The sequence below is a fragment of the Lampris incognitus genome, chromosome 1 (genome assembly GCF_029633865.1).
Source record: "Lampris incognitus isolate fLamInc1 chromosome 1, fLamInc1.hap2, whole genome shotgun sequence".
NCBI classification, from domain to species: Eukaryota; Metazoa; Chordata; class Actinopteri; order Lampriformes; family Lampridae; genus Lampris; species Lampris incognitus.
The window spans coordinates 109,836,502-109,863,395 of NC_079211.1; the positions used below are offsets into that span (position 1 = coordinate 109,836,502).

A 26,894-nucleotide genomic window follows, 5' to 3' on the forward strand; every position below is an offset into this window, starting at 1 on the left:
TCTCATTCCGGCCATTTCACATCAGCTGCAAACCGGCCCAGTGCGCGCTGGTTTTATTTAGCAACAATAGATCATGTAAGACTCACTCTGGCCTACGATTTGCACTCTGGTGGTGTGAGGTGTCATGGAGTGCGCAGAAAAAAAAGCACTCAGATAAATTATAAATTTGTAGGCAGGCTGCTTTCTGTTGAGGTGCTGCAGCTTGGACATCAGATCAGCTTTGTGATGTTTGCAGACCACTGCACTTTCTTTGTATTTAGGTTTAAAATGATCCCAGACTTCGAACATTTTCTGTTGTGTTTTGGCTCCTGCATCTTCTTTTTTTGTTCATCTTTGTTTTCCTCCATTTTGTTGACTCAAATAATTCGCTGTGTCAGGCTGCCCTAAGCGGTCATTCTACATGCCCAGAGATGCAAGAGATAAAACCAAGCCTTGAGCCAGTAAATTGTAATCAAGTACTTTTTTGTAATCGAGTTGAGTTACTTAATTACTTGGGACAGTCCTAGCCTTTTTTTGGGGGGGGGGGGGTTTCTCCCTCGTTTCTCCCTAATTGTACTTGGCCAATTATCCCACTCTTCCAAGCCGTCCCGGTTGCTGCTCCACCCCCTCTGCCGAACCAAGGAGGGTTGCAAACTACCACACGTCTCCTCCAACACATGTGGAGTCGCCAGTAGCTTCTTTTCAGCTGACAGTGAGGAGACTTGCCAGGGGGACGTAGCACATGGGAGGATCACGCTTTTCCCCCCAGTTCCCCCTCCCCCCTGAATAGGCGCTCCGACCGACCAGAGGAGGCGCTAGTGCAGTGGCCAGGACACACCCACATCCGTCTTCCCACCTGCAGACACGGCCAATTGTGTCTGTAGGGACACCCAACCAAACCGGAGGTAACACGTGGATTCGATCCTACGATCCCCGTGTTGGTAGGCAACGGAGTAGACCGCAAAACTACCCGGATGCCCTGGGTGCTCCTTCATTTTGCCTCGCTTGTGCCTTTTCTCACAAGCTACCAGATACAGACCCTTAAATAAACCCCTTTTTTCCCCCACCACAGAACATGGGGACCTGTTTCTCAGGTCGCTTCCCCTCTTCTATCCATCACTACAACTTCTCTTCTCCCCTTCACCACCCTCAACCTCCCCCCACCACCCATGCCCCCAATGTCCCACCTCCTCCTCCTCCTGGCTTTCTCCCAGAGGACCGTTGTGTTTCTCCTGGTAGAGGATCTTCTTCATCTTGCGGTACTGCAGGTTGTCCAGCTCGCGCACCGCATCTTTCGTCCTCTGGATTAGGTCGGTGAGCACCCGTGCCGAGCGCTCCCGACGCACAAAGTCATGCTGGATGGAGAGAAAGAGAGAGAGAAAGAGGTCAGAGGTTATACATGAGATGGCAGTAATAAAAAGAATACTGGTATATGCCATCAAAAAACCTTGACACCTGTTATAAGAAAATAAACAACAACAAAATTATGCAAATAAAGTGAAAGACACACACAACCAACTGGTATCGGATTGATTGGGGTTTCATCTCATGTGGTTCCAATCCAAATATAATGAAATGAAAAATGACAGACAGTTTGACAAGACATCGCCTTACCACACTAACGCATAACTGACTATGTCCAAAGTGTATACAAACCTGTGTCATTTTGTGGTACTTAGTTTAGTGTATCATCACCCCCAACTTCTGTTGTGTGCTTTTACTAATGAGCACCACAATTCAACACTAGAGGGCGCCTGTAGGATGCTCACTCTCTGCTAGGGGGCCCTACCGCTCTATACGCTTTAGTACACTTGACACATGTGACCGACCCCACACACACACACACACACACACACACACACACACACACACACACACAGTTTTAGATTAGATTTAGCTGTGATTACACTTATCTTGAGACAACCTTGTCACTAATATTTGGACACTCAATCATATAGTTATTTAGATTACAGGTAGAGAAATGTGCGTAATCTAAGCGATGTGGACTGAAGATGAGAACATGCATGAACGCACGCACGCACGCACACACAAACACACACACAAACACACCGATTAAAAGAAGCTCTTATCTCTGGCTATGGCCCTGAGCACCCTGAACTCTGACATGCTGGGTGTAATGGGCTAGTCAGGGTGCAGGGTGCATCACGTTCTGAGAAGAAAGGTGACCATGATTCATCACGTTTTGGATGGTCACACGCGAGCCCCCCCCCCTCCCCTCCAACTGACCAGGGCAACGAAGCTGCAAAAAAATGTCCGTCTTCACAGGTCATTTTGCTCCATATACAGTCTCAAATGCTGATTTCTTTTTTAATCAAGTCAAACATTTGGTGGGGTTGGTAATTTCATATTTACTTGTTCGAAGTTGTTTTTTTTTTTTTGGGGGGGGGGTTCCCCTTTTTCTCCCCAATTGTACTTGGCCAATTACCCGACTCTACGCTACTCCACTCCCTCTGCCGATCCGGGGAGGGCTGCAGACTACCACGTCTCCTCCGATACATGTGGAGTCGCCAGCTGCTTCTTTTCACCTGACAGTGAGGAGTTTCGCCAAAGGAACGTAGCGTGTGGGAGGATCACGCTACACCCCCCCCCAGTTCCCCCTCCCCCCTGAAAAGGTGCCCCGACTGACCAGAGGAGGCGCCAGTACAGCGACCAGGACACATACCCACATACAGCTTCCCACCCGCAAACACGGCCAGTTGTGTCTGTAGGGATGCCTCATCAAGCTGGAGGCAACACGGGAATTCGAACTGCCGATCCCCGTGCTGGTAGGCAATGGAATAGACCGCCACGCCACCCGGACGCCCGTTCCCAGTTGTTTTGTGTCAGTTTAACCTGTTTGAGGAAATTTCTAGACACAAGTGGCAGCACCACAACACGAGGCAAAACAAGACTCTAATAGCACGGAGAAAAGATCTTCCGATTCAAGAAAGTTCTCGAGATGAGTTAAGGCCAACCCGCACAGGAAACAAGGGAAACTGTCTAACCTGCTGGCAGACTTGTTTTTCCTCCACTTGCTAAAAGAGAAATAAGATTTTAAGACTCGACAGCAGATTAAATGACTTGTCAAGATGGATATTCTTGGCTGTGTGGGAGAGAAGCTATCTCCGTATAATCCATCGGGGAGAAGAAGGGGAATCGAAACACCCCCCACCACCCCCACGTCCACTGCCACCACCACCACCATCAACCCCCACCACCACCACGTCCACCACCACCCCCACGTCCACCGCCACCACTGTCACCACCCCCACCATTACCATCAACACCACCACCCCCACCCCCACGGCAGCCATCGTGGTAGGAGGAAAGAATGGCCGTTTCCTTCCTCCCTATTATGCCGCCAGTGTTTAAATGGCAGGTTCCAAAAATGATAAAATTAGGATGTAGACTCAGTGATGCCTTTGTTATTGTTGTTGTCATTATTTGAAAATTCACATCCTGTACACAGGCAAAGGGACTGCGTGAGAACCTGAAGTGAGAACAGTGACAGCTCACAGCCCGGATTAGTGACCCGATTTCCCCCCTTAAAGAGCTTGAAGGGTGAGGGTTTGACTCTGTTCACGGGTGTGTGTGTGTGTGTGTGTTTGTGTATCCGAGAGGAGAAAGTGGGGTATTAACCATAATCTACAAACCCCACCCCCACGAAGCAGACTCTTCTACACTCATCCAAGGTCCGTTTGGTACTTAACCCCCTTCGCTGATGCTTTCTGTAACTGGGATTTGGGTCAGTGGTACTGGTGAGCAGCGAATACCAGTCTCAGATTTCGGCAAGGCGAGTGTCCACGGCGTCTCACTTGACCCCCTAACCGCCTATAACCCCCAAGCGAACCTCAACACCTTGACCCTCGCCTCCGTCCCCTCCATCCTCATCCTCATCTAGGCAAGGTGTGAATACCCCCCTTTATTTGCCCGTCAGATCCTGCAGGCCTGAGTGTGACCGCCAAGAACATAAAACTCTTAAGAGGGAAATTGGATTACATGTTGGCCACACAAACAAAAAGATCAACTCCCACGGTTACGTGGAAACACAATGAACACACACAGGTAAAAACCCCGTGCATTTTATTTTTGTCTCTTTTTTTTGGCAAGACGCCACTTATTCTGGCAAGAATCTGTGGACATGCAGGATCATCGTGCCCTTGGGGGCAGCTGTACTTCATTCTTTATTGAGTGTCGAAGGGATTAGTGTGGAAGCGTTCACACTCACACGCGTGCCTCGGGGACGGCCGAACGCCCCCGTCCAACAAGGCGCGGCACAGGAAGACGGGTTAAGGGGGTGAAAAAGAAACAGGGAACAGCACAAGAAAAAAAGAGAGAGCGAGAACTAACAATTCTCTAAGGGGTGTTTGATTCCTGTGTGTGTGTGAGAGAGAGAGAGAGAGAGAGAGAGAGAGAGAGAGAGCATGAGCACATATCTGTGTATATCCGTTTTTTCTCCGCTGTGGGTCAGAGAGAGAATGACTCATCCATGCAGATTCGGCCCAAGACAGGAAGTGAGGTCACAGCGGGGGGAGATTAAACAGGAAAAGCACTCACTCGCAGCAGCTCCCCTGATGAGGGTCTGTCCTGAGGGATTTTCAGTAGGCAGTAGTCAACGAAGCTCCTGAAGGGATCAGACCTGATGATGGAGGCGAAGATAATGATTAAAGAGGCTGGAACAGTGGAAACATGGTGAGACTGGAGGCTGTAACACCATAAACGACATGAGAGGATGAGCGCTGAGGGAAACAACTGGAAGGAAACGAATGAGAAGGGAGAGGTGAAAAGGTGGAAATTCAAGGCGTGTGTGTGTGTATGTGTGCAGAAGTGAGCATTGAGGATGATGACACCATCATGAAACTGTCAGTCTTTCCACAATCAACCAGTGGCGGCTGGCCAGTACAGGGTGCTGGGGCGCCGCCCCCTCCAAATATCAAGAGATGAAAATCAACTTAGACATGTTAAATATAATTTAGTTGTATAATGCAAATAATTATGAAATAAAAGTGTTTTTCAGTCTGTGAGCGCCTGTCAGCAGCCATTAAATATTGGTTCCACATGGTAATTGGTTGATTTGTGTCTGAATACATATACTTCCTGGGTGAGGGGTGCCGGACTAATGATACCCTATGTAAGCCCTCAAACCTTTGGCGAGCAGGTGACCTGAGGCTGCTGTCCGATTGGTTTCTTCAGATTTTCCAGGGGGTGCAGTTCTATGCACCCCAGACACTCCCACTTTTATTGGCAGCGAATCGGTCTTGTTTTAATGTTTTTTGATCTAATGTGATTGGACAATTCTCGTGGCTGTTAATTATGTTCACACCCACCACGACGCCTCGTCTTGACTGTCAATCATCCACCGTCTACAAACCCTGATAAAATCTATAGGCTACATTGTCCTTCTTAATAACTCCGTGACTGTGTGGACATTAAAGCAGCTGTCAGGTGTGTTGCGCCAAGCTAAACTGCGCCCCCCTCATAATTTTTTTAGCAGGAGCTGCCACTGCAATCAACCATTTTTCAGCCTACATGCCAAATCCTCATTTAAAGCAAAGCAACAGTGTTGCAGGACGGAGGCAGGATTCACAGCTGATGATCCTGACATGGGCTGCAAACAGCCTGCCCCTTCTGACGGTATGCCAACCACCCATGTGGTGAGTAATCTCCACAAGCAGTATGGCCGCTGAGCGATGTTTAGTGTATCAATGAATTAAACAAGGGCAATCCTGGACAATCCCCTTGTCATCTCCTCTGAACCATATATAGATTATATAAATATGTGGGGCAATATAAATATAGGCCACTGGAGCCACGGCACACCAGGCCAGCGACCCTGCTATTGAGACACGCAGATACTCGCTTTGTATAATGCACGGGCATAAAGAACATGTGGACATGAATGTGATGCTCCAGAGTAAAAAAAAAAAATCAGGAACAGTTTATTGTCATTTCTTTCGTGTACTTGCGTACACAGAAGAAACGAAATTCCATTTCCCCTAGCCCACAGCAGCGCGACACAAAAGACAACCCCCCCCCCCAAATTTCCCAAAAACGACACCACCAAAAACATAGAAAAACAGAGAGAACAATAAAATAAAATAAAATAAACAAAACACAACACAGTGCAGTCAGTGCAACACAGTCCAAAAAGTCCACTGTCCAGAGAACGGACGCCAGCCCGGATGACTGTTGGAACTGCCGGTCTGCATGGGCAAGCAGTTAGCTTAGCCTGCCCTGATTCTGCGTACTGTCAGACCGCCCTCGGTTGTTCCTCCTCGGGCGCAGCTCTGGCAGGGCTGTGGTCCCTGGGCCCACAGGAAGCAGCAGACCAAGGTCCCCTAGCCAGACACCTTCGACACACCTCCCCGCACTCCACATGATGACACTAAAAACACAGACAACGCTAGGCGAGGCTGCCGCCAGACCGCCCTCGGTGTTATTGGAACTGCCGGTCTGCATGGGCTAGCAGTTAGCTTAGTCTGCCCCGCTTCTTCATCCCGTCAGACCGCCTTTGGTGTTACCTCTTCGGGCGCAGCTCCAATCAGGGCCGTGGTCCCCAGGCCCACAGGATGCAGCAGACCAGGCTCCCAGCCGATCCAGTGCCAGCTCTCCCAGCCATCAAACGAAGACAAAAGAAACTTAGACGCAGACGTGGACAAAGACACTGCATGGACGGTACTGGGTGAGGCCACCGCAAACGTAAGTTCGTGCCGCCATCTTCCCACACTGGTACTGGGTGAGGCCGCTGCAAACGTGAATTCACGCAGCCAACTTCCCACACTGGAAGCAGAATCTTAAATCAACAACTTATCCAACAATATCTGTGTAGATTTACTGCTCATGTCGTTTGTTTGGCTTGTTACGGTGTGTCCTCCTGTTTATGGTGAGTGAATGAGGGACTTTCACATTCAGCATCATTCTATGAATCACTTGGCATCTAACTATTGCTCACCCATTCCTCCCAAAACACAACAAGCCCACATCTGCTGTGCTCCACAGCGAGCCGGGGTCGAGTGGGCTGCATTTTAATTCTGTGCCAGCTTGTGGCAGTAGGAGAGCAGCATTCAGCATTGGCCTGTGTGTGAGTGTGTGTGTGTGTGTGTGTGTGTGTGTGTGTGTGTGTGTGTGTGTGTGTATGTGTGTGGACTTAAGGCTCCAACTGTACAAAGATGATGACTCTACTAGTCTCATCTGGCAGGATACTGCTGATGCCCCAGGCTGCTGGAGACCCTCCAAAAATACCACAACCCCACACCGCCCCACACAACCGCCCGCCTCAGCGCAAGGCTGCAAATCCAATGCCGATTTCACAACATGCGCGCTCCACGCACGGCGATATGCCTCAGCTTCCCACTGTAACCCCCCCCCCCCCGTATTGCATACGTTACAGAACACACTCCTCAGATTAACTCTCACCATAAATACTGACACAAAGAGCAGTGAACGATGCTTAATGGGGAGCATGTGTCAGGTTTATTTGTATAGCCCTAAAACCTCGAAAATTACCCCTCTACCAGGATACACAAGTGAGAACTGGGGGGGCAGAAGAGGGTGACGTCACTGATGTTATGCGGAGAAAAAAAAGAGGCTAGGGCGATGGTTATCCTTTTACCCTATCTGTGTTAGATAAAGCGACACATGCTGCCACTTGCCTTCAGATGAACAGCAGATCAGGGCTGGATGCAGGCGCAGAACACCAACACACTCCACCCAACTCATAAAACCTTATCAAACCATCCCGGGCGTGGTGTGAGATAGTGCCCTGAGGTGTGGGGTAATGTCAAACACGGGGGTGGATATCTGATTAATATTTGATGGTTGCCGTTTTAGCCGGTGACAAGCTCACGCGACCCATGCAAAGTGTAGTCAGGGATCAGGAACAATTTGTCATGTCTTTCATGTACTTGCATACACAAAAAACAAAAACAAAACTCTGTTCCCCCCAGCCCACAGCAGTGCGACACAAAAGACAAAAACACACATCCAAAATTCCCAAAAACGACACCACCAAAAACATACAAAAACAGAGAGCAAAGAACTGCCAGTCTCCATGGGCTAGCAGTTAGCTTAGCCTGCCCCGCTTCTGCGTCCCGTCAGACCACCCCTGGTGTGGCCTCCTCGGGCGCAGCAACATCGCCCGAAAATGCTCTTAGCGTCTCGTTTTCCTGACACCTGTTTCAAACATGGCAGGTTTCCATGTACGTTAAGAAACCCGCAGTAGTTAATGTGCAGCGTAAGTGTGTTTGTGTGGATTTGCTCTGCCTCAGAGAAATTTTACAAGCTATTAGGTCTATACTGTGATTTTAAAACCACGGAGGATGGGGAAGTCGAGTCAGTTATTATTGGCCAAGTATGATCACATACAGGGAATATGACGCGATACGTTGCTCTCAATTACACACAGCCAACACACACGAACACAACAACAGCTTTCCTTTAACAAGGAGCAAATCAGCAGACAGACCTTTGTTGTGCTAAAATGCTTTTATTTCACAAAAAAATCAGCCGGTTTAAAGAAACCGACACTACAAAGGCCCGCTGATGTTTACTCCTCACCAAGCTCGAATAATTTAAAATGAAATAAATGTATAATTTGAAGATAATGTGCTCGGAGGTGACGCGGATAGGAAGTGGACAGGCTGGGCTCCATCTGAACGAGGGACTCCCGACAGCCTAAAAACGGTGGGGTGAGACGGAAAAAAGTCAGTGAAGTGTTTTTTTTTTGCCTCTTAAATATAAATAAAACATTTTCTTAAAAAAATATTGGTCCAAGTCAGACTGATCAAAGTTGTTTTTGATGTCGGAGACAGCTCTCTGGAGAATCCATTAGCAACTACAATCACAGACCCAGAAACTGCAGTCGGGAGCTCCTGTACCATATTCCCTTCACAACCACATGAGTCCTTATCTGACTTACATGGACTAGTAGCAAGCTTGCACACAGAAGGCATGTGTACATATAAAATATAGTTATATGCGGGCACCTAGGTAGTGTAGTGGTCTGTTCTGTTGCCTACCAACACAGGGATCCCAGTTCGAGTCCCGTGTTGCCTCTAGCTTGGTCGGGCATCCCTACGGACACAATTGGCAGTGGCTGTGGATGGGAAGCCAGATGTGGGTATGTGTTCTGGTCACTGCACTAGCGCCTTCTCTGGTCGGTCTGTGCTCCTGCTCGGGGGAGGGAGGGGGAACTGGGGGGAGTAGCGTGATCCCCCCACCTGCTACATCCCCCTGGCGAAACTCTTCACTGTCAGGTGAAAAGAAGCGGCTGGCGACTCCACATGTATTGAAAGAGGCATGTGGTAGTCTGCAGCCCTCCCCGGATCGGGTGGAGCAGCGACTAGGACAGCTCGGAAGAGTGGGGTATTTGGCCAGATGCAATTGGGGAGAAAAAGAGGGAGAAAAAAAAATATATCCATCCATTATCTGAACCGCTTATCCTCCTCTCAGGGTCGCGGGGATGCTGGAGCCTATCCCAGCAGTCATTGAGCGGCAGGCGAGGAGACACCCTGGACAGGCCGCCAGGCCATCACAGGGATATAGTTATGTGCCAGTTGGTAGGCCTATGCATCTTATTTGTATATGGAATACAGTTTAGCGCTAACTTGTGTATAATATACACGACTATGGAACAGTTTCATGTGCCAGCAGCGGTTATCGTCCTCTGGTAACAGCCGGACAGGACAAGGTGCAGCTCTGTAACTGGTTCTCTCAAGGCTGGAGCCCCCCGTGGTAATTACATAACCGACTTGGGAGCATAATCTCAGAAGAAGTCTGTCGAAGAGGATCACAGGTCATGCAGCTCAAGTCAGAAGATGGCTTGGTTTGACCAGCGTCAACTCGGAGACCGTCCTCATGTTTGCAGACAACTAAGGGTATTACGTCACTGAGAAAACAGTTTCTGACATGAGCGCTACATTATAGTGTTCTTGAGTTTACACAGAACTACAAAGCCCAATTCCAATGAAGTTGGGACGTTGTGTAAAACATAAATAAAAACAGAATACAATGATCTGCAAATCCTTTTCGACCTACATTCAATTGAATACACTACAAAGACAAGAAATTTAATGTTCAAACTGATAAATCTTTGTTTTTTTGCAAATATTCACTCATTTTGAATTTGATGACTGCAACATGTTCCAAAGAAGCTGGGACAGGAGCAACAAAAGACGGGGTGTGGAGTACAAAAATGTACTCCATATGCACTCCGTATGTACTCTGTAGTTTTCCACTCTGTGTGTATGAAACTTCTCACTCACTGCAGACACACATACCAACTGTTATCATGCTTGCCTCCCCGTTGCCACATCCAGGAACTGCCTGGTACAGCAAAGACAAGTGCAACGGACCTACAGACACTTACGAGGCACAGAACATGATTAACGTAGATGTTTTCCTGCATTCCTTTGTAAGACAATACCTTGGTTAATGCAAGGAACATAGGGTATGACGCGACGGACTGCTCTATAAAAAACCACTACCTCCAGCTCAAGTTAGAGCATATCCTCACAGACTGACTTCTGTGACTATATGACTCTCCATCTGCAGATGCATTAAAGATTTTCTGTTTGCTCCAATATTTGTCCGATGATTAATTTTTCCAGAGGTTGCTGGGGCAAGAGCCCTTTAAAAGGATAAGAAAAATCCACAACAATTTGGTGTCAGAAGTGGGATCTCGCGTCGCCCGCCAAACGGACAACCGGCTGACTGATCATCTCGGGACGAGGACATAGTCACCGATCTCCCAATAACCTCACCAGGTTTGAGAAGAAGAAAGGGAGAGGCGGGTGGTCCGTTTGGTCGGTGTCGCAGAGATTCCTCAGCAAAACCCTGGGAGATTCATCGCACGGGTAAGCAGAATTCTTTAAAGGATAAAATTATCATTTAAAACGCGTATGAGGTCGTGCACTGACAATAATGCGGCTGTTTACCCTCGGTTTCGCACTTATTGAAGTGGTTACCTGGTAGGATCAGTGAACCAGCGCAATGATAAGCGGCTGTTTACCCTCGGTTTCGCACTTATTAAAGTGGTTACCTGGTAGGATCAGTGAACCAGCGCAACGATAAGTGGCTGTTTACCCTCGGTTTCACACTTATTAAAGTGGTCACCTGGTAGGATCAGTGAACCAGCGCGATAATAAGCGGTTGTTCACCCTCGGTCTCGCACTTATTAAAGTGGTTACCTGGTAGGATTAAGTGACGACGCGCAAAAATCCTCGGTCTCGCACTAATAAGAGTGGTTACCTGGTAGGATTAAGTGAAAAAAAAAAAAAACTAGGAGGGAAAAAAAAAAAGGAAACGGGGGCAGTTTACTGCCCCCGATAGATATGGAGGGTGCGATCTACCAGATAATGATAAGGAAATATGGTGAAGACTCGGTAAAACATGTTTTAGACTGGATACAGGATCATGAGGTTCCTGTTGAAGGAACTTTGAGCAAGAATAAACTAATGAAAGTCCGACAGTCCATGGAAAAGGGAAAAGCGAAGGTCTTAGAAAGGAAAAAGATTCCTACAAAATGGTTAGAGTATGTGGCAGAGCAAGAAAGAATTTTGGAAATGTGGGAGAAAAAGTGTGAAAGTAGGGAAAGAAAAAGGCTACAGAGGACTATGACACGAAATCATGGGTACCAAACCGCGCCTTGACTGACCCTGACTGACTTTTGTGTTTGACATGACTTGTCTGTGTATGTGTTCATAGTTTGTTCCGTGGTGTTTGTCCGTCTGGTCATTTTGTGTTGTTTAGAAGTTGCAAGTCCTTGAGAGTGGCTTAAAAGGGGATATAAAAGCTGGGGGAGGTTTTGTTTTGGCTTTTCCAAACCTTTGTTTTCCTGACAATTGGGGTGTGAGAGGGGTTTTCAGAGACCACCTCATTCAGCATCCTTATCAGACCCAACCCGGCTTTTGTTCCTGTTTGAGAAACAACTGGCTTTAGAAAGTCACCGACCTGAAGCATTCATTATTTAAATCCTTTCAAGACATCTATTTCTTTTCTTTTTGAGGTACCTCATATAAAATGGGATATATCCATTCGGTTTTTTTTTTGGTTTTTGTTTTTGTTGCATTGAAAAGTTTTTGTGGTGTATTTTTCACTTTAAGTTGATCCTGTCCTCACTTCTTTTAGGATTCCCCGAAACCAAAGAAATTCCTGTCCCTATTTCATTTTCTGAACTGTTAAACAAAGCTCTGTTATGTCCAACGCCACAGTTGCAATATTTGTAATTTTATTTATTCCGTTTTTCTTTCTGTTACTGAGATTAATTTTTTTTAAAGAATAACTGGTGGGAACCAACTGCCTACCCACTTCACACCTTGGGGGGATGGGGGGTTGCCTTGAGAGTAACAGGGACTGTAAACCACAGTTATGTTGTTTTAAGCTGTTGTTGTTTTTCTTTCCATTAGAAGACACCCATTGGTTCATTTGTTTTTATGTTGACTTTCCTCTGTGTTAAATTGAACTTGTTTTGTTTTTCCAACACTAAGGTGTGAATTTTAGGATGTTTTTTTTAAGAGGGTATTAATTTCTTTGACAATTTCTTGTGTGGAGGACGATTACATTTTATGTGGATATGAATGAAACCTACTGAGTCATGTGTTTTAAATGTTTATGCTATGGCTATGTTTATGTTATTTTTTACCATGAGTTTGAGCCTCCTCGTAAGACTCATTTTTGATTTGATTTATTTGGTTTTGGCTGGGTACATCAATTTCTTTGTATTGTTAATTGAGCGTTTCTTTCCTTTGAAACCCCCTCCTTCTTTTTGGGGCCTTGAAAAGGGGCTTCTTGTTGTTTCATTTAGTTAAAGTGGGGGCATTTGTTTTTTGTCTTCAAACAGCTCATTGTTTCAATGGTTTACAAGATACCTTATGGTTTTATTAATTTAAGTTTGTTTGGACGTTCAGGATCTGGGACAACTATCTTTATCATCCCTCATCTGTTTTAGTTTTAGAGAATTTATTTCAGATAAGTACAACATTACAGACTTCGGAACATTTGTAGACAACTTGGATGAAATGAAAGTCAGATTCATTTCACTGCATGAAAGTGTTTGTGGTTTACTAACAACTAACATACAAACTGATCATATCATAATTTCATTTTTGTTCTTCATGGTTAAATGGGTTGACACAATGTGTTCTGTTCTTGTGTAAAAGGAGGGGTAGTGGGAAGGAGGAATTGAAATCTAGAATCGTTGTGAGCCTTCTTCTGTACAGTTTTCTTTGATTTTTTACTTCATAAGAAACAAACGGATACGAACTTGGATCATAGCGGAAGTATCTGAAGAACACTGAATCAAGTTGACTACGAATCTTCAGAATCCTAGAATGACAGTGTTTTCAGTGTTGTGCAGTTTCTCTCTGAAAGTTTTCCCCTCCAGATATTGTCACCACCTGCTCCTCCCCCCTCCTCCAGACGAGCTGAGTAACATCCCCACTCCTGTGGTACCGGGTTCAGGGGCCCGGGGTATGCTCCACGGGAAGACAACCTCCCGGCTGGACAGAACAAAGAGCAACCCGCCACATAGCGCGGCTGTAGGAGCTGTGTCTGTGTGAGGGTGGTCTCCAAGGTGTCCCGGTCAGCTTCCGGGTGAGAGAGGAGGTGAGGGTGGTCTGCTCCTGGCCCAGCCAATCCTCCAACGTGAAGACCCTCTGGTTGTCTAGATGAGACTAGCACCAGCTTCCTAGCTCTGGAGACCATAGATTTGGGTTTGGCTTTGAGAGTCCGCAATCGCCTTGCCTCTGTGGAGTCTGTAACCAGTGAAAACTTTGAACGTTTAACTGCAGCTGAGTCCACCATCAAAATGCTCCGAACCCAAAACCTGTCTCTGCAGGACCGAATCGACGACCTCGAGAACCGATCTCGGAGGGCCAATCTCCATGTACTGAACATTCCTGAAGGCAGTGCGGCCGGTAAAGATCCGGTGCAGTTCATGTCGGAGATGCTGATGCTAATACTGGGTCCTGATGTCTTTTACTCACCTAGCCATAGCAGCATCACTTTTCCTGGGTGTCCTGCTACTCCTCACCTGCTGCATCGTGCCCATAGTTTGGCGTGTGATACACGGCCTCATTGCTACTCAGCTCGTGTATTATCACCTCCTTGCCCAACAGGACGGGGACCTTGTTTCGTCTTCCCCCTCTCCACCACTGCTGTTCCCCCCTTCCCCAACCCCCACAAGGACTCCGGTTCCGAATCCTCCTACACTTCCTCCAATGACAGCGACTCCCCCGTCTGAATGATACTTTATGACAAGCACTGGTTAAACCTTTCGTTTCCGGTTGTTCTCATGTCTGTTTATCATTTCTGTATATACATGTTATGTGTGCAAAAAAAATGTGTGCTGATTTCCATTATTTCCATGTTACCTATTGCTCTCGTTGTTCAATAATGAACAAAAGGGGGGAATTGTGGAGTACAAAAATGTACTCCATATGCACTCCGTATGCACTCTGTAGTTTTCCACTCTCTGTGTGTATGAAACTTCTCACTCACTGCAGACACACATACCAACTGTTATCATGCTTGCCTCCCCGTTGCCACATCCCAGGAACTGCCTGGTACAGCAAAGACAAGTGCAACGGACCTACAGACACTTACGAGGCACAGAACATGATTAACGTAGATGTTTTCCTGCATTCCTTTGTAAGACAATACCTTGGTTAATGCAAGGAACATAGGGTATGACGCGACGGACTGCTCTATAAAAAACCACTACCTCCAGCTCAAGTTAGAGCATATCCTCACAGACTGACTTCTGTGACTATATGACTCTCCATCTGCAGATGCATTAAAGATTTTCTGTTTGCTCCAATATTTGTCCGATGATTATTCTTCCCAGAGGTTGCTGGGGCAAGAGCCCATTAAAAGGATATGAAAAATCCACAACAGGGGAAAGTTGAGGAATGTTCAAAAACCACCTGTTTGGAACATTCCACAGGTGAACAGGTTAATTGGAAACAGGTGAGTGTCATGATTGAGTATAAAAGGAGCATCCCTGAAAGGCTCAGTCGTTCACAAGCAAGGATGGAGCAGGGTCACCACTTTGTGAACAACTGCATGAGCAAATAGTCCAACAGTTTAAGAACAACGTTTCTCAACGTACAATTGCAAGGAATTTAGGGATTTCATCATCTACAGTCCATAATATCATCAAACGATTCAGAGAATCCGGAGAAATCTCTGCACATAAGCGGCAAGGCCGAAAACCAACACTGAATGCCCGTGACCTTTGATCCCTCAGGCGGCACTGCATTAAAAACCCACATCATTCTGTAAAGGATATTACCACATGGGCTCCAGAGCACTTGGGAAAACCATCGTCAGTTAACACAGTTGTTGCTACATCTACAAGTGCAAGTTAAATCTCTCCCATGCAAAGCGAAAGCCATATATCACCCAGAAACGCCGCCGGCTTCTCTGGGCCCGAGCTCATCTGAGATGGACTGACGCAAAGTGGAAAAGTGTGCTGTGGTCTGACGAGTCCACATTTCAAATTGTTTTTGTAAATCATGGACGTCGTGTCCTCCAGGCTAAAGAGGAAAAGGACCATTCAGATTGTTATCAGCGAGTTCAAAAGCCAGCATTTGTGATGGTATGGGGGTGTGTCAGTGCCCATGGCATCATGGGTAACTTGCACATCTGTGAAGGCACCGTTAATGCTGAAAGGTACATACAGGTTTTGGAGCAACATATGCTGCCATCCAAGCGACGTTTTTTTCAGGGACGTCCCTGCTTATTTCAGCAAGACCACATTCTGCACGTGTTACAACAGCGGGGCTTCGTAGTATAAGACCTGTCTCCCATTGAAAATGTGTGGCGCATTGTGAAGCGCAAAACGGCAACGGAGACCCCGGACTGGTGAGCAACTGAAGTCGTACATCAAGCAAGAATGGGAAAGAATTCCACCTGCAAAGCTTCAACAATTAGTGTCCTCAGTTCCCAAATGCTTATTGAGTGTTGTTAAAGGGAAAGGTGATGTAACACAGTGGTGAACATAACCCTGTCCCAGCTTCTTTGGAACGTGTTGCAGGCATCAAATTCAAAATGAGTGAATATTTGCAAAAAAAAACAAAAACAATAAAGTTTATCAGTTTGAACATTGAATATCTTGTCTCTGTAGTGTATTCAATTGAATATAGGTCGAAAAGGATTTGCAAATCATTGTATTCTGTTTTTATTTACGTTTACACAACGTCCTAACTTCATTGGAATTGGGCTTTGTAATACCACATTCAATACGCCAAGTAGTTTTGCGGCTAGATTCTCAAATGATGTGCGGCAACCAGCTGGGGTGCATTTGTAAGCTCCCGAGTGCATTGGAGCGTTATCTGAGAGTCGTCGTGTCGTGTCACTGGGAAATGTAGAGCACCGCATTCTGACAGCATGCAGACCCTGGACGCTCCAGCTGAAGAGACGGCTGATCAAAGTGTCACGACCTTCCAATAATAGATGTAGGTGAGATTATGGCAAAATGTGATGGTTGTAGCTCATTTGGTGATCTATGAGTGGATTTGCAAAAGCACCTTTGGTCTTCTCGCATAGCATATATATATTCATTCATTATCCAAACAAAACTGCTTATCCTGCTCTCAGAGTCACGGGGATGCTGGAGCCTATCCCAGCAGTCATTGGGCAGCAGGCGGGGAGACACCCTGGACAGGCCGGCAGGCCATCACAGGGTCGACATACACACACATTCACACCTAGGGACAATTTAGTATGGCCCATTCACCTGACTTGCATATCTTTGGACTGTAGGAGGAAACCGGAGCCCCTGGAGGAAACCCAGGCAGACACGGGGAGAACATGCCAAGTCCACACAGAGGATGACCCTCAAGGTTGGACTACCCCAGGGCTCGAACCCACGACCCTCTTGCTGTGAGGCAACCATGCTAACCACTGCGCCACCATATATATATATATATACATATACATACATACATATACACACACACACACACACACATATATATATAGTATATACATACATACATATATGAAAAGTCCTAACCATGTATTTGGTCCACCCATGTAACAAACCAGCTGCACAAGGGTGTAGAGAGGGCTCCTGCACACTAAGAACAGGCGCTAACACATCTTCAGTATTAGAATTAGACAAAAAAAGAGACGGTTCGGTGTGAAGACTTCCTTACTGTGTGCCACTGCAGCCTTGTGATACATACTGAAGTACTGCTCTCGGCTGACAAGCGCTGCTGCAGCGCCAAACTTGTGTGGGGGAGATTTAAAATCTGCCATCCCTTCAACTCACCACTCACCCATTCTTGTTTTCTGAAGACTCATCTGCAAATGTGATTCTGACATGCGACGGAATGGCCACTTGACATATAATTCAAAGAAACTGGAGCATAAACGTTGGATTTTTTTTTTTTTTCAGATCAGGTTTGGGAGTTTGTGACAGCCCAATGACTCGGTCTGTCGGGGCTTGTGTTGCGTTGTGCATTTTTGTCTCAGCAGGTTCCTGGTAGGTGGATCCAGCAGGTTCTCTGGGGAACTGGAAGCGTCTGGCAAGTCTACAAATGCTACCTGAGCCCAGAGGAAGCAGGATGCTCTTTCCCAGAATGCACCTGAAATGGTTTTCTTTGGTACTGCCACTTCTTCTTTCTCTAAGTTCGAACAACACACAACACCTCTGCACCGCAGCCTTGACTCATCCACACCAAATCCATCTCCAGTTCACCGAGTTACACGTCTCAGTGCTGTCCTCGTCCACCTCATGTTTACGGAGTCACAATATTTTCATGTTGAGCACTGTTATGTGTCTTGGACTTAATCTTATTTCTCAAGCTAGGTCACACTAGGATTAAGAAATAATAATAATGAATAAAGAGAAGGATAATGACAGGTGAGGAGTTTTTTGAACTCACCATTCGTTGGACTGCAGCGTGGGGGAGTCGTTCTGGGCGATGTGATATAAGGCACTCATGGCGTTCATGTTGAACAGTGGCGGCTTGCGCTCCGCTACATGAGGGGGAGAAGCGAGAAAGAGAAAGACAGAGAGAGAGAGAGAGAGACAGAGGGAAAAAGGATGAGAGGAAAAGCGATGGTTTTAGAAATGCAGAGACGGGCGAGAGAGAGGACAGCAGCGTGTTGTTTTAGTGGAGATGGACAGATGACATGAGCGGAGAGAGCGTTTTAAATTGGGATAGACAGACAAGATGGAACAAGCGCAACAAGTCAGAGAGAAAGAGCAAGAGAAAGAGAAGGAGATGAACAATAAGAAGTATAATGGTTCAACATGCTGTCTTTGGATGTGGACTTTCAGTACACTGCTATTGAAAGGATGCTAAGCTACGTTGCTATGGTTGCATTTAGAGCCAACAACAGAACTCAAGAACAGCATTTTTTTATTTTTTATTTTGATAGACTCTTGATCCCCGTGGGGTTGCCATGCTTCGGTCAGGGGCACAAGACCAGAGTACTAACCCTAATGTGCACGTCTTTTTTTGATGATGGGGGAAACCAGAGCACCCGGAGGAAACCCACCACAGACACGGGGAGAACATGCAAACTCCACACTGAGGACGGCCTGGGATGACCCCCAAGGTTGGACAACCCTGGGGTTCGAACTCAAGACCTTCTTGCTGTGAGGTGACAGTGCTAACCACTGCGCCACCGTGCCGCCACACAGCTTTTATACACATGAATATATACACACATAATATTCTGTGACTATTAGTACATCAAGCCCTTATAACTACATACTGCAGCATCTTATCATATCTTTTCTTTACCTGCTGTCTCACTTCTCCATTGGATAAACTAACTCTACTGTCTTATTTATCCACCTCAATAAATCCCACCAAGTTACTGCCTGTGTGAGACTACATGCTGTTATGTGTTTTCATCGTTTCTTTGTGGGGATTTGCACTCACCCAGTTCTATGCAGGTAATCCCCAAGGACCAGATGTCTACCTTCCCCTCATACTGACCCTCGTCCATTGCTAGGATCACTTCAGGGGCCATCCTGGGGTCACACACACACACACACACACACACACACACACACACACACACACACACACACACACACACACACACGAGTTTATTAAGTATACGAAATATTCATGCAAATGTCATAACCTGCTAAGCTTTTCATAGCTTGCAGAGACTCTGGTGTGCAGTGATAACTACTGGAGCTTCACAATGTGTGTATCTGTCCATGTGTGTGTGTGTGTGTGTGTGTGTGTGGTACTGGGCAGTGCAAGAACTGCCTGTATGCATATTGGTATAGGATCAGTCCAGTGCGCCAAAGTGTTGTTGGCTTTCTGACATCGTTGCAGTCCATCAGCACACTGGTTGTGTGAGGTTGTTAGCTGCCACTGAGGCTGATGGGAGTGTGTGAGTCAGTGTTCCTTATGACCAGGCCTGAAAGATGTGAGACATGTCTACATGGACAGGCGAACCATCCCAACATGGGGTTACTGTTCTGTGCGCAGAAGAAAACCTCAACCCATGCTCATCCGACGGCGTCACGTATTAACACTTTGTCAAAGTACTGATATGTGAGGACACAAAAGGTACCCCTCCATGTCTGTCAGGAGGCGCGCCGGGCAGTGAAATTTAACAACGTGCTAGACTGTCCAACACTGCCGCAGAAGGTCGTCCAAGTCTACTGAACACCTGATGCATCTCAATACAGACAGTAATTGCGCGTCATGTATCAACACTTGGAGAAATATGACGCACAAGGTACCCTCTGTTGTCTGTACGAGACATGGCAGGTATTCAGTACACTCCAACATGGAATACATGATTCCATGGGATGAGAATGCATCGACAGTTTATTACCCTCACTACACAAAATAGTCCTGCAAGCGCAGGATAAAAAAAAGTACAGGGGTATTCAGACCAATAGTCCCACTTTTATCATTTTCTTTAAATCCCCTCTGATTGGGTTTCTATTTATTTTTTTATTGGGATTTCCCCACCCCCCTTTTTTTTATCCCCAATTGTTTCTGGCCAATTACCCCACTTTTCTGAGCCGTCCCGGTCACTGTTCCACCCCCTCTGCTGATATCTGGGGAGGGCTGCAGACTACCACATGCCTCGTCCAATACATGTGGAGTCACCAGCCGCTTCTTTTCACCTGATAGTGAGGAGTTTCACCAGGGGGACGTAGCGCGTGGGAGGATCACGCTATTCCCCCCAGTTCCGAACGACCAGAGGAGGCGCTAGTGCGGCGACCAGGAAATATACCCACATCCTGCTTCCCACCCGCAGACACGGCCAATTGTGTCTGTAGGGATGCCCGACCAAGCCGGCGGTAACACGGGGATTTGAACCGGCGATCCCTGTGTTGGTAGGCAACAGAATAGACCGCTATGCTACCCGGACGCCTCCTTCTGACTGTGTTAAGACAGTTGAGCAGACATGTCCGCTGACACTAACATAGGATCAGAAACGGTCTGCCCTAGTCTTTGTCCCTCTTAGCCTTCCTGCTGTCTAACTAAGTAAAAAATACTTAGGTGAGTTGACTGCCCATAAATAAATAAATAAATAAATAAATAAATACATGTACATACATACATGTACATAAATAGGTCTGTTTGTTCATCTGTGTCATATGCACTGACCAGTAAGGTGTTCCCACGAAGGAGTTGGCTGGTGAGGCGATGGAGGCAGAGCCAAAGTCGGCCAGTTTGACCTGGCCCAGCTCGGTCAGCAGGATGTTACCAGCCTTCACATCTCTGAGAGAGAGAGAGACAGACAGACAGACAGAGAGAGAGAGAGACAGACAGAGAGAGAGAGAGACAGACAGAAAGACAGAGAGACAGACAGACAGAGAGAGAGAGAATAAGTGCGTTGATGGGTGAAAAGAAGATTTAGGAAGCACGGCTATTCAAGTGAAATCACACTTGTCTCTGGTCTGCGCTGTATTTCATGTTAATAGAAAGACCAAGACGGTCATTTTGACCGTTTTGGATTTTCAAAGTTTAATAACTTTGCGGGAAAAAAAGATGAAGACCTGCCGCTCGCTGAATGCTCCTAAAATTGCTTAAATTTGCATTAAAATGAGTTTCAGATCAATCGCACAAAAAAAGTTACGGTAAGATGTACCTAAAACGACAATGACCAGCCAAAATGACGGCCGGTTTTTAAACTCTATATTCTGTCAAGATAAACATCCAGTTGAGATACTAATGCATTGCATATGTTAGTATGTCTGTTAGGAAAAGACAGACACCAAAATTAACATTTAAAAAACTATAATACTATTTTTAAACAACTTAACTTCAGAGAGACATGGTCAAACTTGAATAGCAAAGTTGAAAAAGTGAAAATATTACCAGAAAAACAAAATGGAAAGCACATATTGTTAATCTAACAAACGTTACAAGGCCTATAAAACGTGAAATGTAAAAAAACGAACTGAAAAAAAATATTGAAACAGTCTCAAAACAACGACCGGAACTTTAAAACTACTAGAACGACCATGGCGGTCATTCTGACCGTTTTGGATTTTCAACGTTTAATAACTTTGTGGGGAAAAGGTACAGACCTGCCGCTCCCTGGACGCTCCTAAAATGGCATGCATTTGCATTAAAATGTGTTTTAGATCAACTGCACACAAAAAAGTTGTGATAAACTCTACCTAAAACGTCCATGAGCGGTCAAAATGGCCACGCGTAATTTGGCCGCCATCGTGAGCGTCATGTCACGTGTGCCGGTCGCGTCATTTCGGTCGCAACATCCGGTTCTCTTTGTTCGATGAGCGACGCGTGTTTCCCGTTGTGTTTTTCAGGTGTCGTTTCCAACATGTCTGACGCTGTTACAGACGCGCCATGACCGCCACCGACGCGCTGCGGTATTCACACGCGTTGGACACCGGCGACTTTAAACTGTTTGAAAAAATAGTACTAAAGTTGTTAAAATTTTAATTTTGGTGTCAGTTGGTTTCTTAACAGACATACTACCATATGTAATGCATTAATATCTCAATTGGGCATTTATCTTGACAGACTATAGAGTTTAAAAACCGTGGGCGGGTCGTTCTAGAAGTTTTTAAATTCCGGTCGTTGTTTGGGACTGTTTCAATATTTATTTTCACTTTTTCTTTTTACATTTCACGTTTTATAGGCCTTGTTACATTTGTCCGATTATCAATATGTGTTTTCCGTTTCGTTTTTCAGGTAATATTGTAGCGAATTCGGGGGGCAGTCCGAGATACCGTCACCACAGCCGGGACGCGAACCCGTATCTCCTGCAAGCGACAACGTTAACCAGTCGACTAAAGGGTCCGACCCGTTAGTCAAGGACCAACGTGTCTACTTATCCATGCACGTTACACTACTCCCCTCCTTCGGGAAGCGCGTCCCCGCGCTTAAGCATGTCAGCTTCTTCACGCCTCAGGGCGCCTACGCTTCCGATGGCCTTACGGTCGCTCCATCCCACTTCTGACACCAATGTAGCGAATTCGGGGGGCAGTCTGGGAGACCGTCGCCATGGCCGGGACGCGAACCTGTGTCTGCCGCTCCGCAAGCGACAACGTTAACCAGTCGACTAAAGGGTCCGACCCGTTAGTCAAGGACCAATGTGTCTACTTATCCATGCACGTTACACTATTTTCGCTTCTATTCAGGTTCGACCATGTCTCTTTGAAGTTTAAATTGTTTTAAAATAGTATTATAGTTGTTAAAATGTTAATAGTGGTGTCAGTCGTTTCCTAACAGACATACTAACATATGCAATGCATTAATATTTCAACTGGGTATTTATCTAGACAAAATACAGAGTTTAAAAATCAGCCGTCAGTTTGACCGCCCATGGTCGTTTTAGGTACGAGTGAAATCCCGGTCGTTCTAGTGTTAAGTGGCAGTTACACTTTAAGTCATTGTTGCACTTCATAACACACAACTGTCCTGCTAACGTGATGTGTGGTAAAATGATGAAGACAGCCAGATCAAATACAGTCTTCCTCCCATCACAGGCCGCCCTGCTGACTGCAGCCTGCATGCATATGAGACCACTGAGACGTGTCCAAAACGTTAACAAACAAGCCACTTGTGTTTTTCCCCCACATCATGCTTTCATTTTTACAGCTTTTTATGATCATATTAATGACAATATTGATGATCACTGTGGAAGAGATTTTTATAAAACCTGTCAGATGACGAAGAGCTGGGTTCCGATCATAAATGTGTATCATTAAAAGATATTATCATGGGCTGAAGTGAGAAAGGAGGGTGAAATTACTTCCTCGACGTGCTGCTGAAGGAGGAGCGCGGAGTGTGAATTGCAGATTTCCAGTGGTATACAGAATAGTTGTGAAGCCTTATTAGCCAACACGGCAGTAAAGTGTGTGTGTGTGTAGTTTGGGTGTGTGCCGTGTTGGTGTGCTGTGAAATCACTTGAACCTACTTCCCTGTTGGGAAACACGTGGAACAAGGGGACAAGCTAACTCACCTGTGAATCATATTGTGGGAATGTAAGTAAGCCAGTCCTAACAAGGCACCATGGGTAATGGCAGCGATTTCCACCTCTTGGAGCGGTTTCTTGTGAACTGAAGGGGGTGGGGAGAGAGAGACAAGGGAGGGATGAACGAGGACCCGTCAAAGATTCGGGGGTAAAACATCCAACATTATGTCTGTCTACACCTGAATGGTACACATGAAACCTCTGGAGTTTTTTTTTAAAATTTTCCCCCTTTTTCTTCCCAGTTGTACTTGGCCAATTACCCCACTCTTCTGAGCCGTCCCGGTCACTGCTCCAACCCCTCTGCCGAGCCAGGTAGGGCTGCAGACTACCACATGCCTCCTCTGATACATGTGGAGTAGCCAGCCGCTTCTTTTCACCTGACAGTGAGGAGTTTCACCAGGGGGACGTAGCGCATGGGAGGATCACGCTATTCCCCCCAGTTCCTCCTCCCCACTGAACAGGGGCCCAGACCGACCAGAGGAGGCACTAGTGCAGCAACCAGGACACATATCCACATCCGGCTTCCCACCTGCAGACACGGCCAATTGTAGGGACGCCCGACCAAGCCAGAGGTACCATGGAGATTCAAATTGGCGGTTGGTAGGCAATGGACCAGACCGCTACGTTACCCGGATGCCCCGAAACCTCTGTAGTTTAACGAGTACTCTGCCTACCGAGGCGACCTGCATGTGAGTTAATCACTTTAACGACCCTGTCACGCACAAAGCTCTTCATAGAGGTGTAGCTACAGAGTACAGCATGTCTGCTTCGCTAATAACTGAATAACAAAACACTCCTCTGGCCCGTGCCATCTGGCTGGGATCTGGGCTGTGAAAGCCCGGCCCCTGCGGACCGTCTGAGGACCACTGCTCTGTTGCAGGCTGTGAGATGAGGTGAAAGGTCACAGCACACCTATGACCGAGGAATTTCAGGGACTCTAAAATTACCTCATATACACACACACACACACACACACACACACACACACACACACACACACACACACACACACACACACACAAACACAGACACACACACCCCAAGTCAATGGGACAGGAAAACAGTTCAGATCCAGCCCTGTTATCTGGACCCTCACAACACTGCTGACTTCCTGTTCTGCCAGGATTTAATTACCTTCACCTGTTGTTCCAGTTCTAAAGTTTACCTTATTACATATCTGCATATCTGGCAGAACAGAAACCCAGCAAAGCTGTGTGTGTGTGTGTGTGTGTGTGTATGTGCGTCTCCCCAGAGTACTGGACTTTAGAACGATTGATCATATCAATACATTAGACAGACAGACAGACAGACAGACAGACAGATAGATAGATAGATAGATAGATAGATAGATAGATAGATAGATAGATAGATAGATAGATAGATAAACAAGAGTAGAATTGTGCTGTTTTGTGTATCTGTATTAGTAATGATTGTCTTGTATAATTAAACAGCATCAGGGGACTGTTGAACATTTGGTCTTTACAGTAATAATGTTTGCTATAATCCAAGTCTATGCAGAAGTGATGTGAGTACACATCCATCTCAGATGTTAGAACAGGAGGAATAATCTAAGCTCTCCTGACTGCCTGTTGTATTAGTTAAGAGAACAGCCACTGGCCACATGCCTGGCTGCTGCTGAGGAAATTGGTCTGTAAGCAAGTGGCAACTGTGCTGTACCAAACTGATCCGGGTTCAGTCATCACAATCTATGAGATGCTTTATGAATAAAATCTCTACTTGTCTACTTGCTTTTAAAACAGAGAAACTCTTTCATTAATATAAAAAAGAGGGCGTCCAGGTAGCCAATATTTTTTTCCTAAGATGAATCTGGAAAGTTCCCGCCCTCAGGCGCTAGGATTGGCCAGATCAGCCTGTCAGTCAACTTTTGGGATTCATCCTAGAAGAAATATATTCTTACCGTACACACAAAGTTAAGTTGGCACAGTTAGCTTGGTCGCAAATGTGGCTAATGGCTAACAATTAGCTAGCAAACATGGCTAGGGTTAGGGTTGTTGTGTGTTCGCATCGGCTTTGACTGACAAGCAGATCTGGCCAATCCTAGCGCCTGAAGGTGGGAACTTCCCGGATTCATCCTAGGAAAAAGTATTCGGGTCCGGATAGCATAGCGGTCTATTCCGCTGCCTACCAACATGGGGATCACTGGTTCGAATCGCCGTATTACCTCCGGCTTGGCCGGGCGTCCCCACAGACACAATTGGCTGTGTCTGCGGGTGGGAAGCCGGATGTGGATATGTGTCCTGGTTGATGCACTAGCGCCTCTTCTGGTCGGCCGGGGCGCCTGTTCGGGGGGGGGGGGACTAGGGGGAATAGCGTGATTCTCCCACGTGCTACATCCCCCTGGTGAAACTCCTCACTGTCAGGTGAAAAGAAGCAGCTGGTGACTCCACATGTATCGGAGGAGGCATGTGGTAGTCTGCAGCCCTCCCCGGATCGGCAAAGGGGTGGAGCAGTGACCGGGATGGCTCGGAAGAGTGGGGTAACCAGCCTGATACAATTGGGGAGAAAAAAGGGGAAAGAATCCACAAAAAAAAAAAAAAAAGAAAAGAAAAAACAGACGTCTCTATGGACACATGTGAGTTACATGTGTGCAGTGACTGTATGTATGTGCATGCATGTGGTAACAGACACACTTACCCTCCAGTAGGTCTGATGCAGAGCCTAGACAGTACTCCATCACCAGCTGCAAGACACACAGACAGCAAGCACACAGTCACAGCCCGCCAATCCAACACTGACACAAGGTTCGCCGGGTCATTAAACATCTTGTTTCTACGAAGCTCAAAACAAGCTTCAAACTATTTTCTTTAATTTGAGCTGTCCTTTCAATATCAGCTGTAGGTCAATAAAACAGTTGAGTTTTGGGGTAAGTAGTCACAGATGTGTGAAGACCCTCTTTACTGCAAAAAAAAAACCCCATAAAATTTTGAATTATGTTCACAGTGGATGAATTTCTGGATTTTTATTTAACATGTACCTATAATATGCACAAACACAGGCCAAAAAAGAAGATTGGGAAGAGAGAGAGAGAGAGAGAGAGAGAGAGAGAGAGAGGAATGTCAAGAAGTGAGAGACTGACAGAAAGAGGAAGTAGACAAGGGGGTACACGTTGGAGTGCGGAGGTAAGAGGAGACAGAGTGATGCAGACAGGAAGAGATAAGGGACAGGCGACAGCAGAAAAGGGAGGAAAGAAAAAGAGCGGGAGGAGGGGAAGGGAAGCTCCCTCGACCATCAGCACCACCCGACTCCACTAACCCAGGCAGTGTTGTCCTTTAAGTAGCAGCCTTTGTATTCAATGGTGTTTGGGTGTCGCAGCTGTTCCAGAAACTTGACCTCCTTAATGATGTCCTGCCACTTCTGCCACACAAAAATTGAAACAAAACAAAGGCAGACAAACAAACAAGATAAGTTACCATTTGCATGCATCATGGCAACAAAACCCAACAGCACATTATCAA

General features: G+C 46.3%; 1 protein-coding gene across 1 annotated transcript in view; it reads right to left on the reverse strand.

The window, feature by feature from the left end:
* taok3a (TAO kinase 3a) overlaps nt 1-26,894 on the reverse strand; it is a 135,436-nt gene that overhangs the window by 26,115 nt on the left and 82,427 nt on the right. Inside the window, exons 5-12 of the mRNA XM_056273590.1 lie at nt 26,692-26,793; nt 26,074-26,119; nt 23,407-23,503; nt 20,577-20,690; nt 18,876-18,967; nt 17,868-17,961; nt 4,537-4,618; nt 1,167-1,334 (exon numbers count right to left, since the gene is read on the reverse strand). Coding sequence (XP_056129565.1) covers nt 1,167-1,334; nt 4,537-4,618; nt 17,868-17,961; nt 18,876-18,967; nt 20,577-20,690; nt 23,407-23,503; nt 26,074-26,119; nt 26,692-26,793 — 795 coding nt within the window. The remainder of the gene's footprint in view (nt 1-1,166; nt 1,335-4,536; nt 4,619-17,867; nt 17,962-18,875; nt 18,968-20,576; nt 20,691-23,406; nt 23,504-26,073; nt 26,120-26,691; nt 26,794-26,894) is intronic.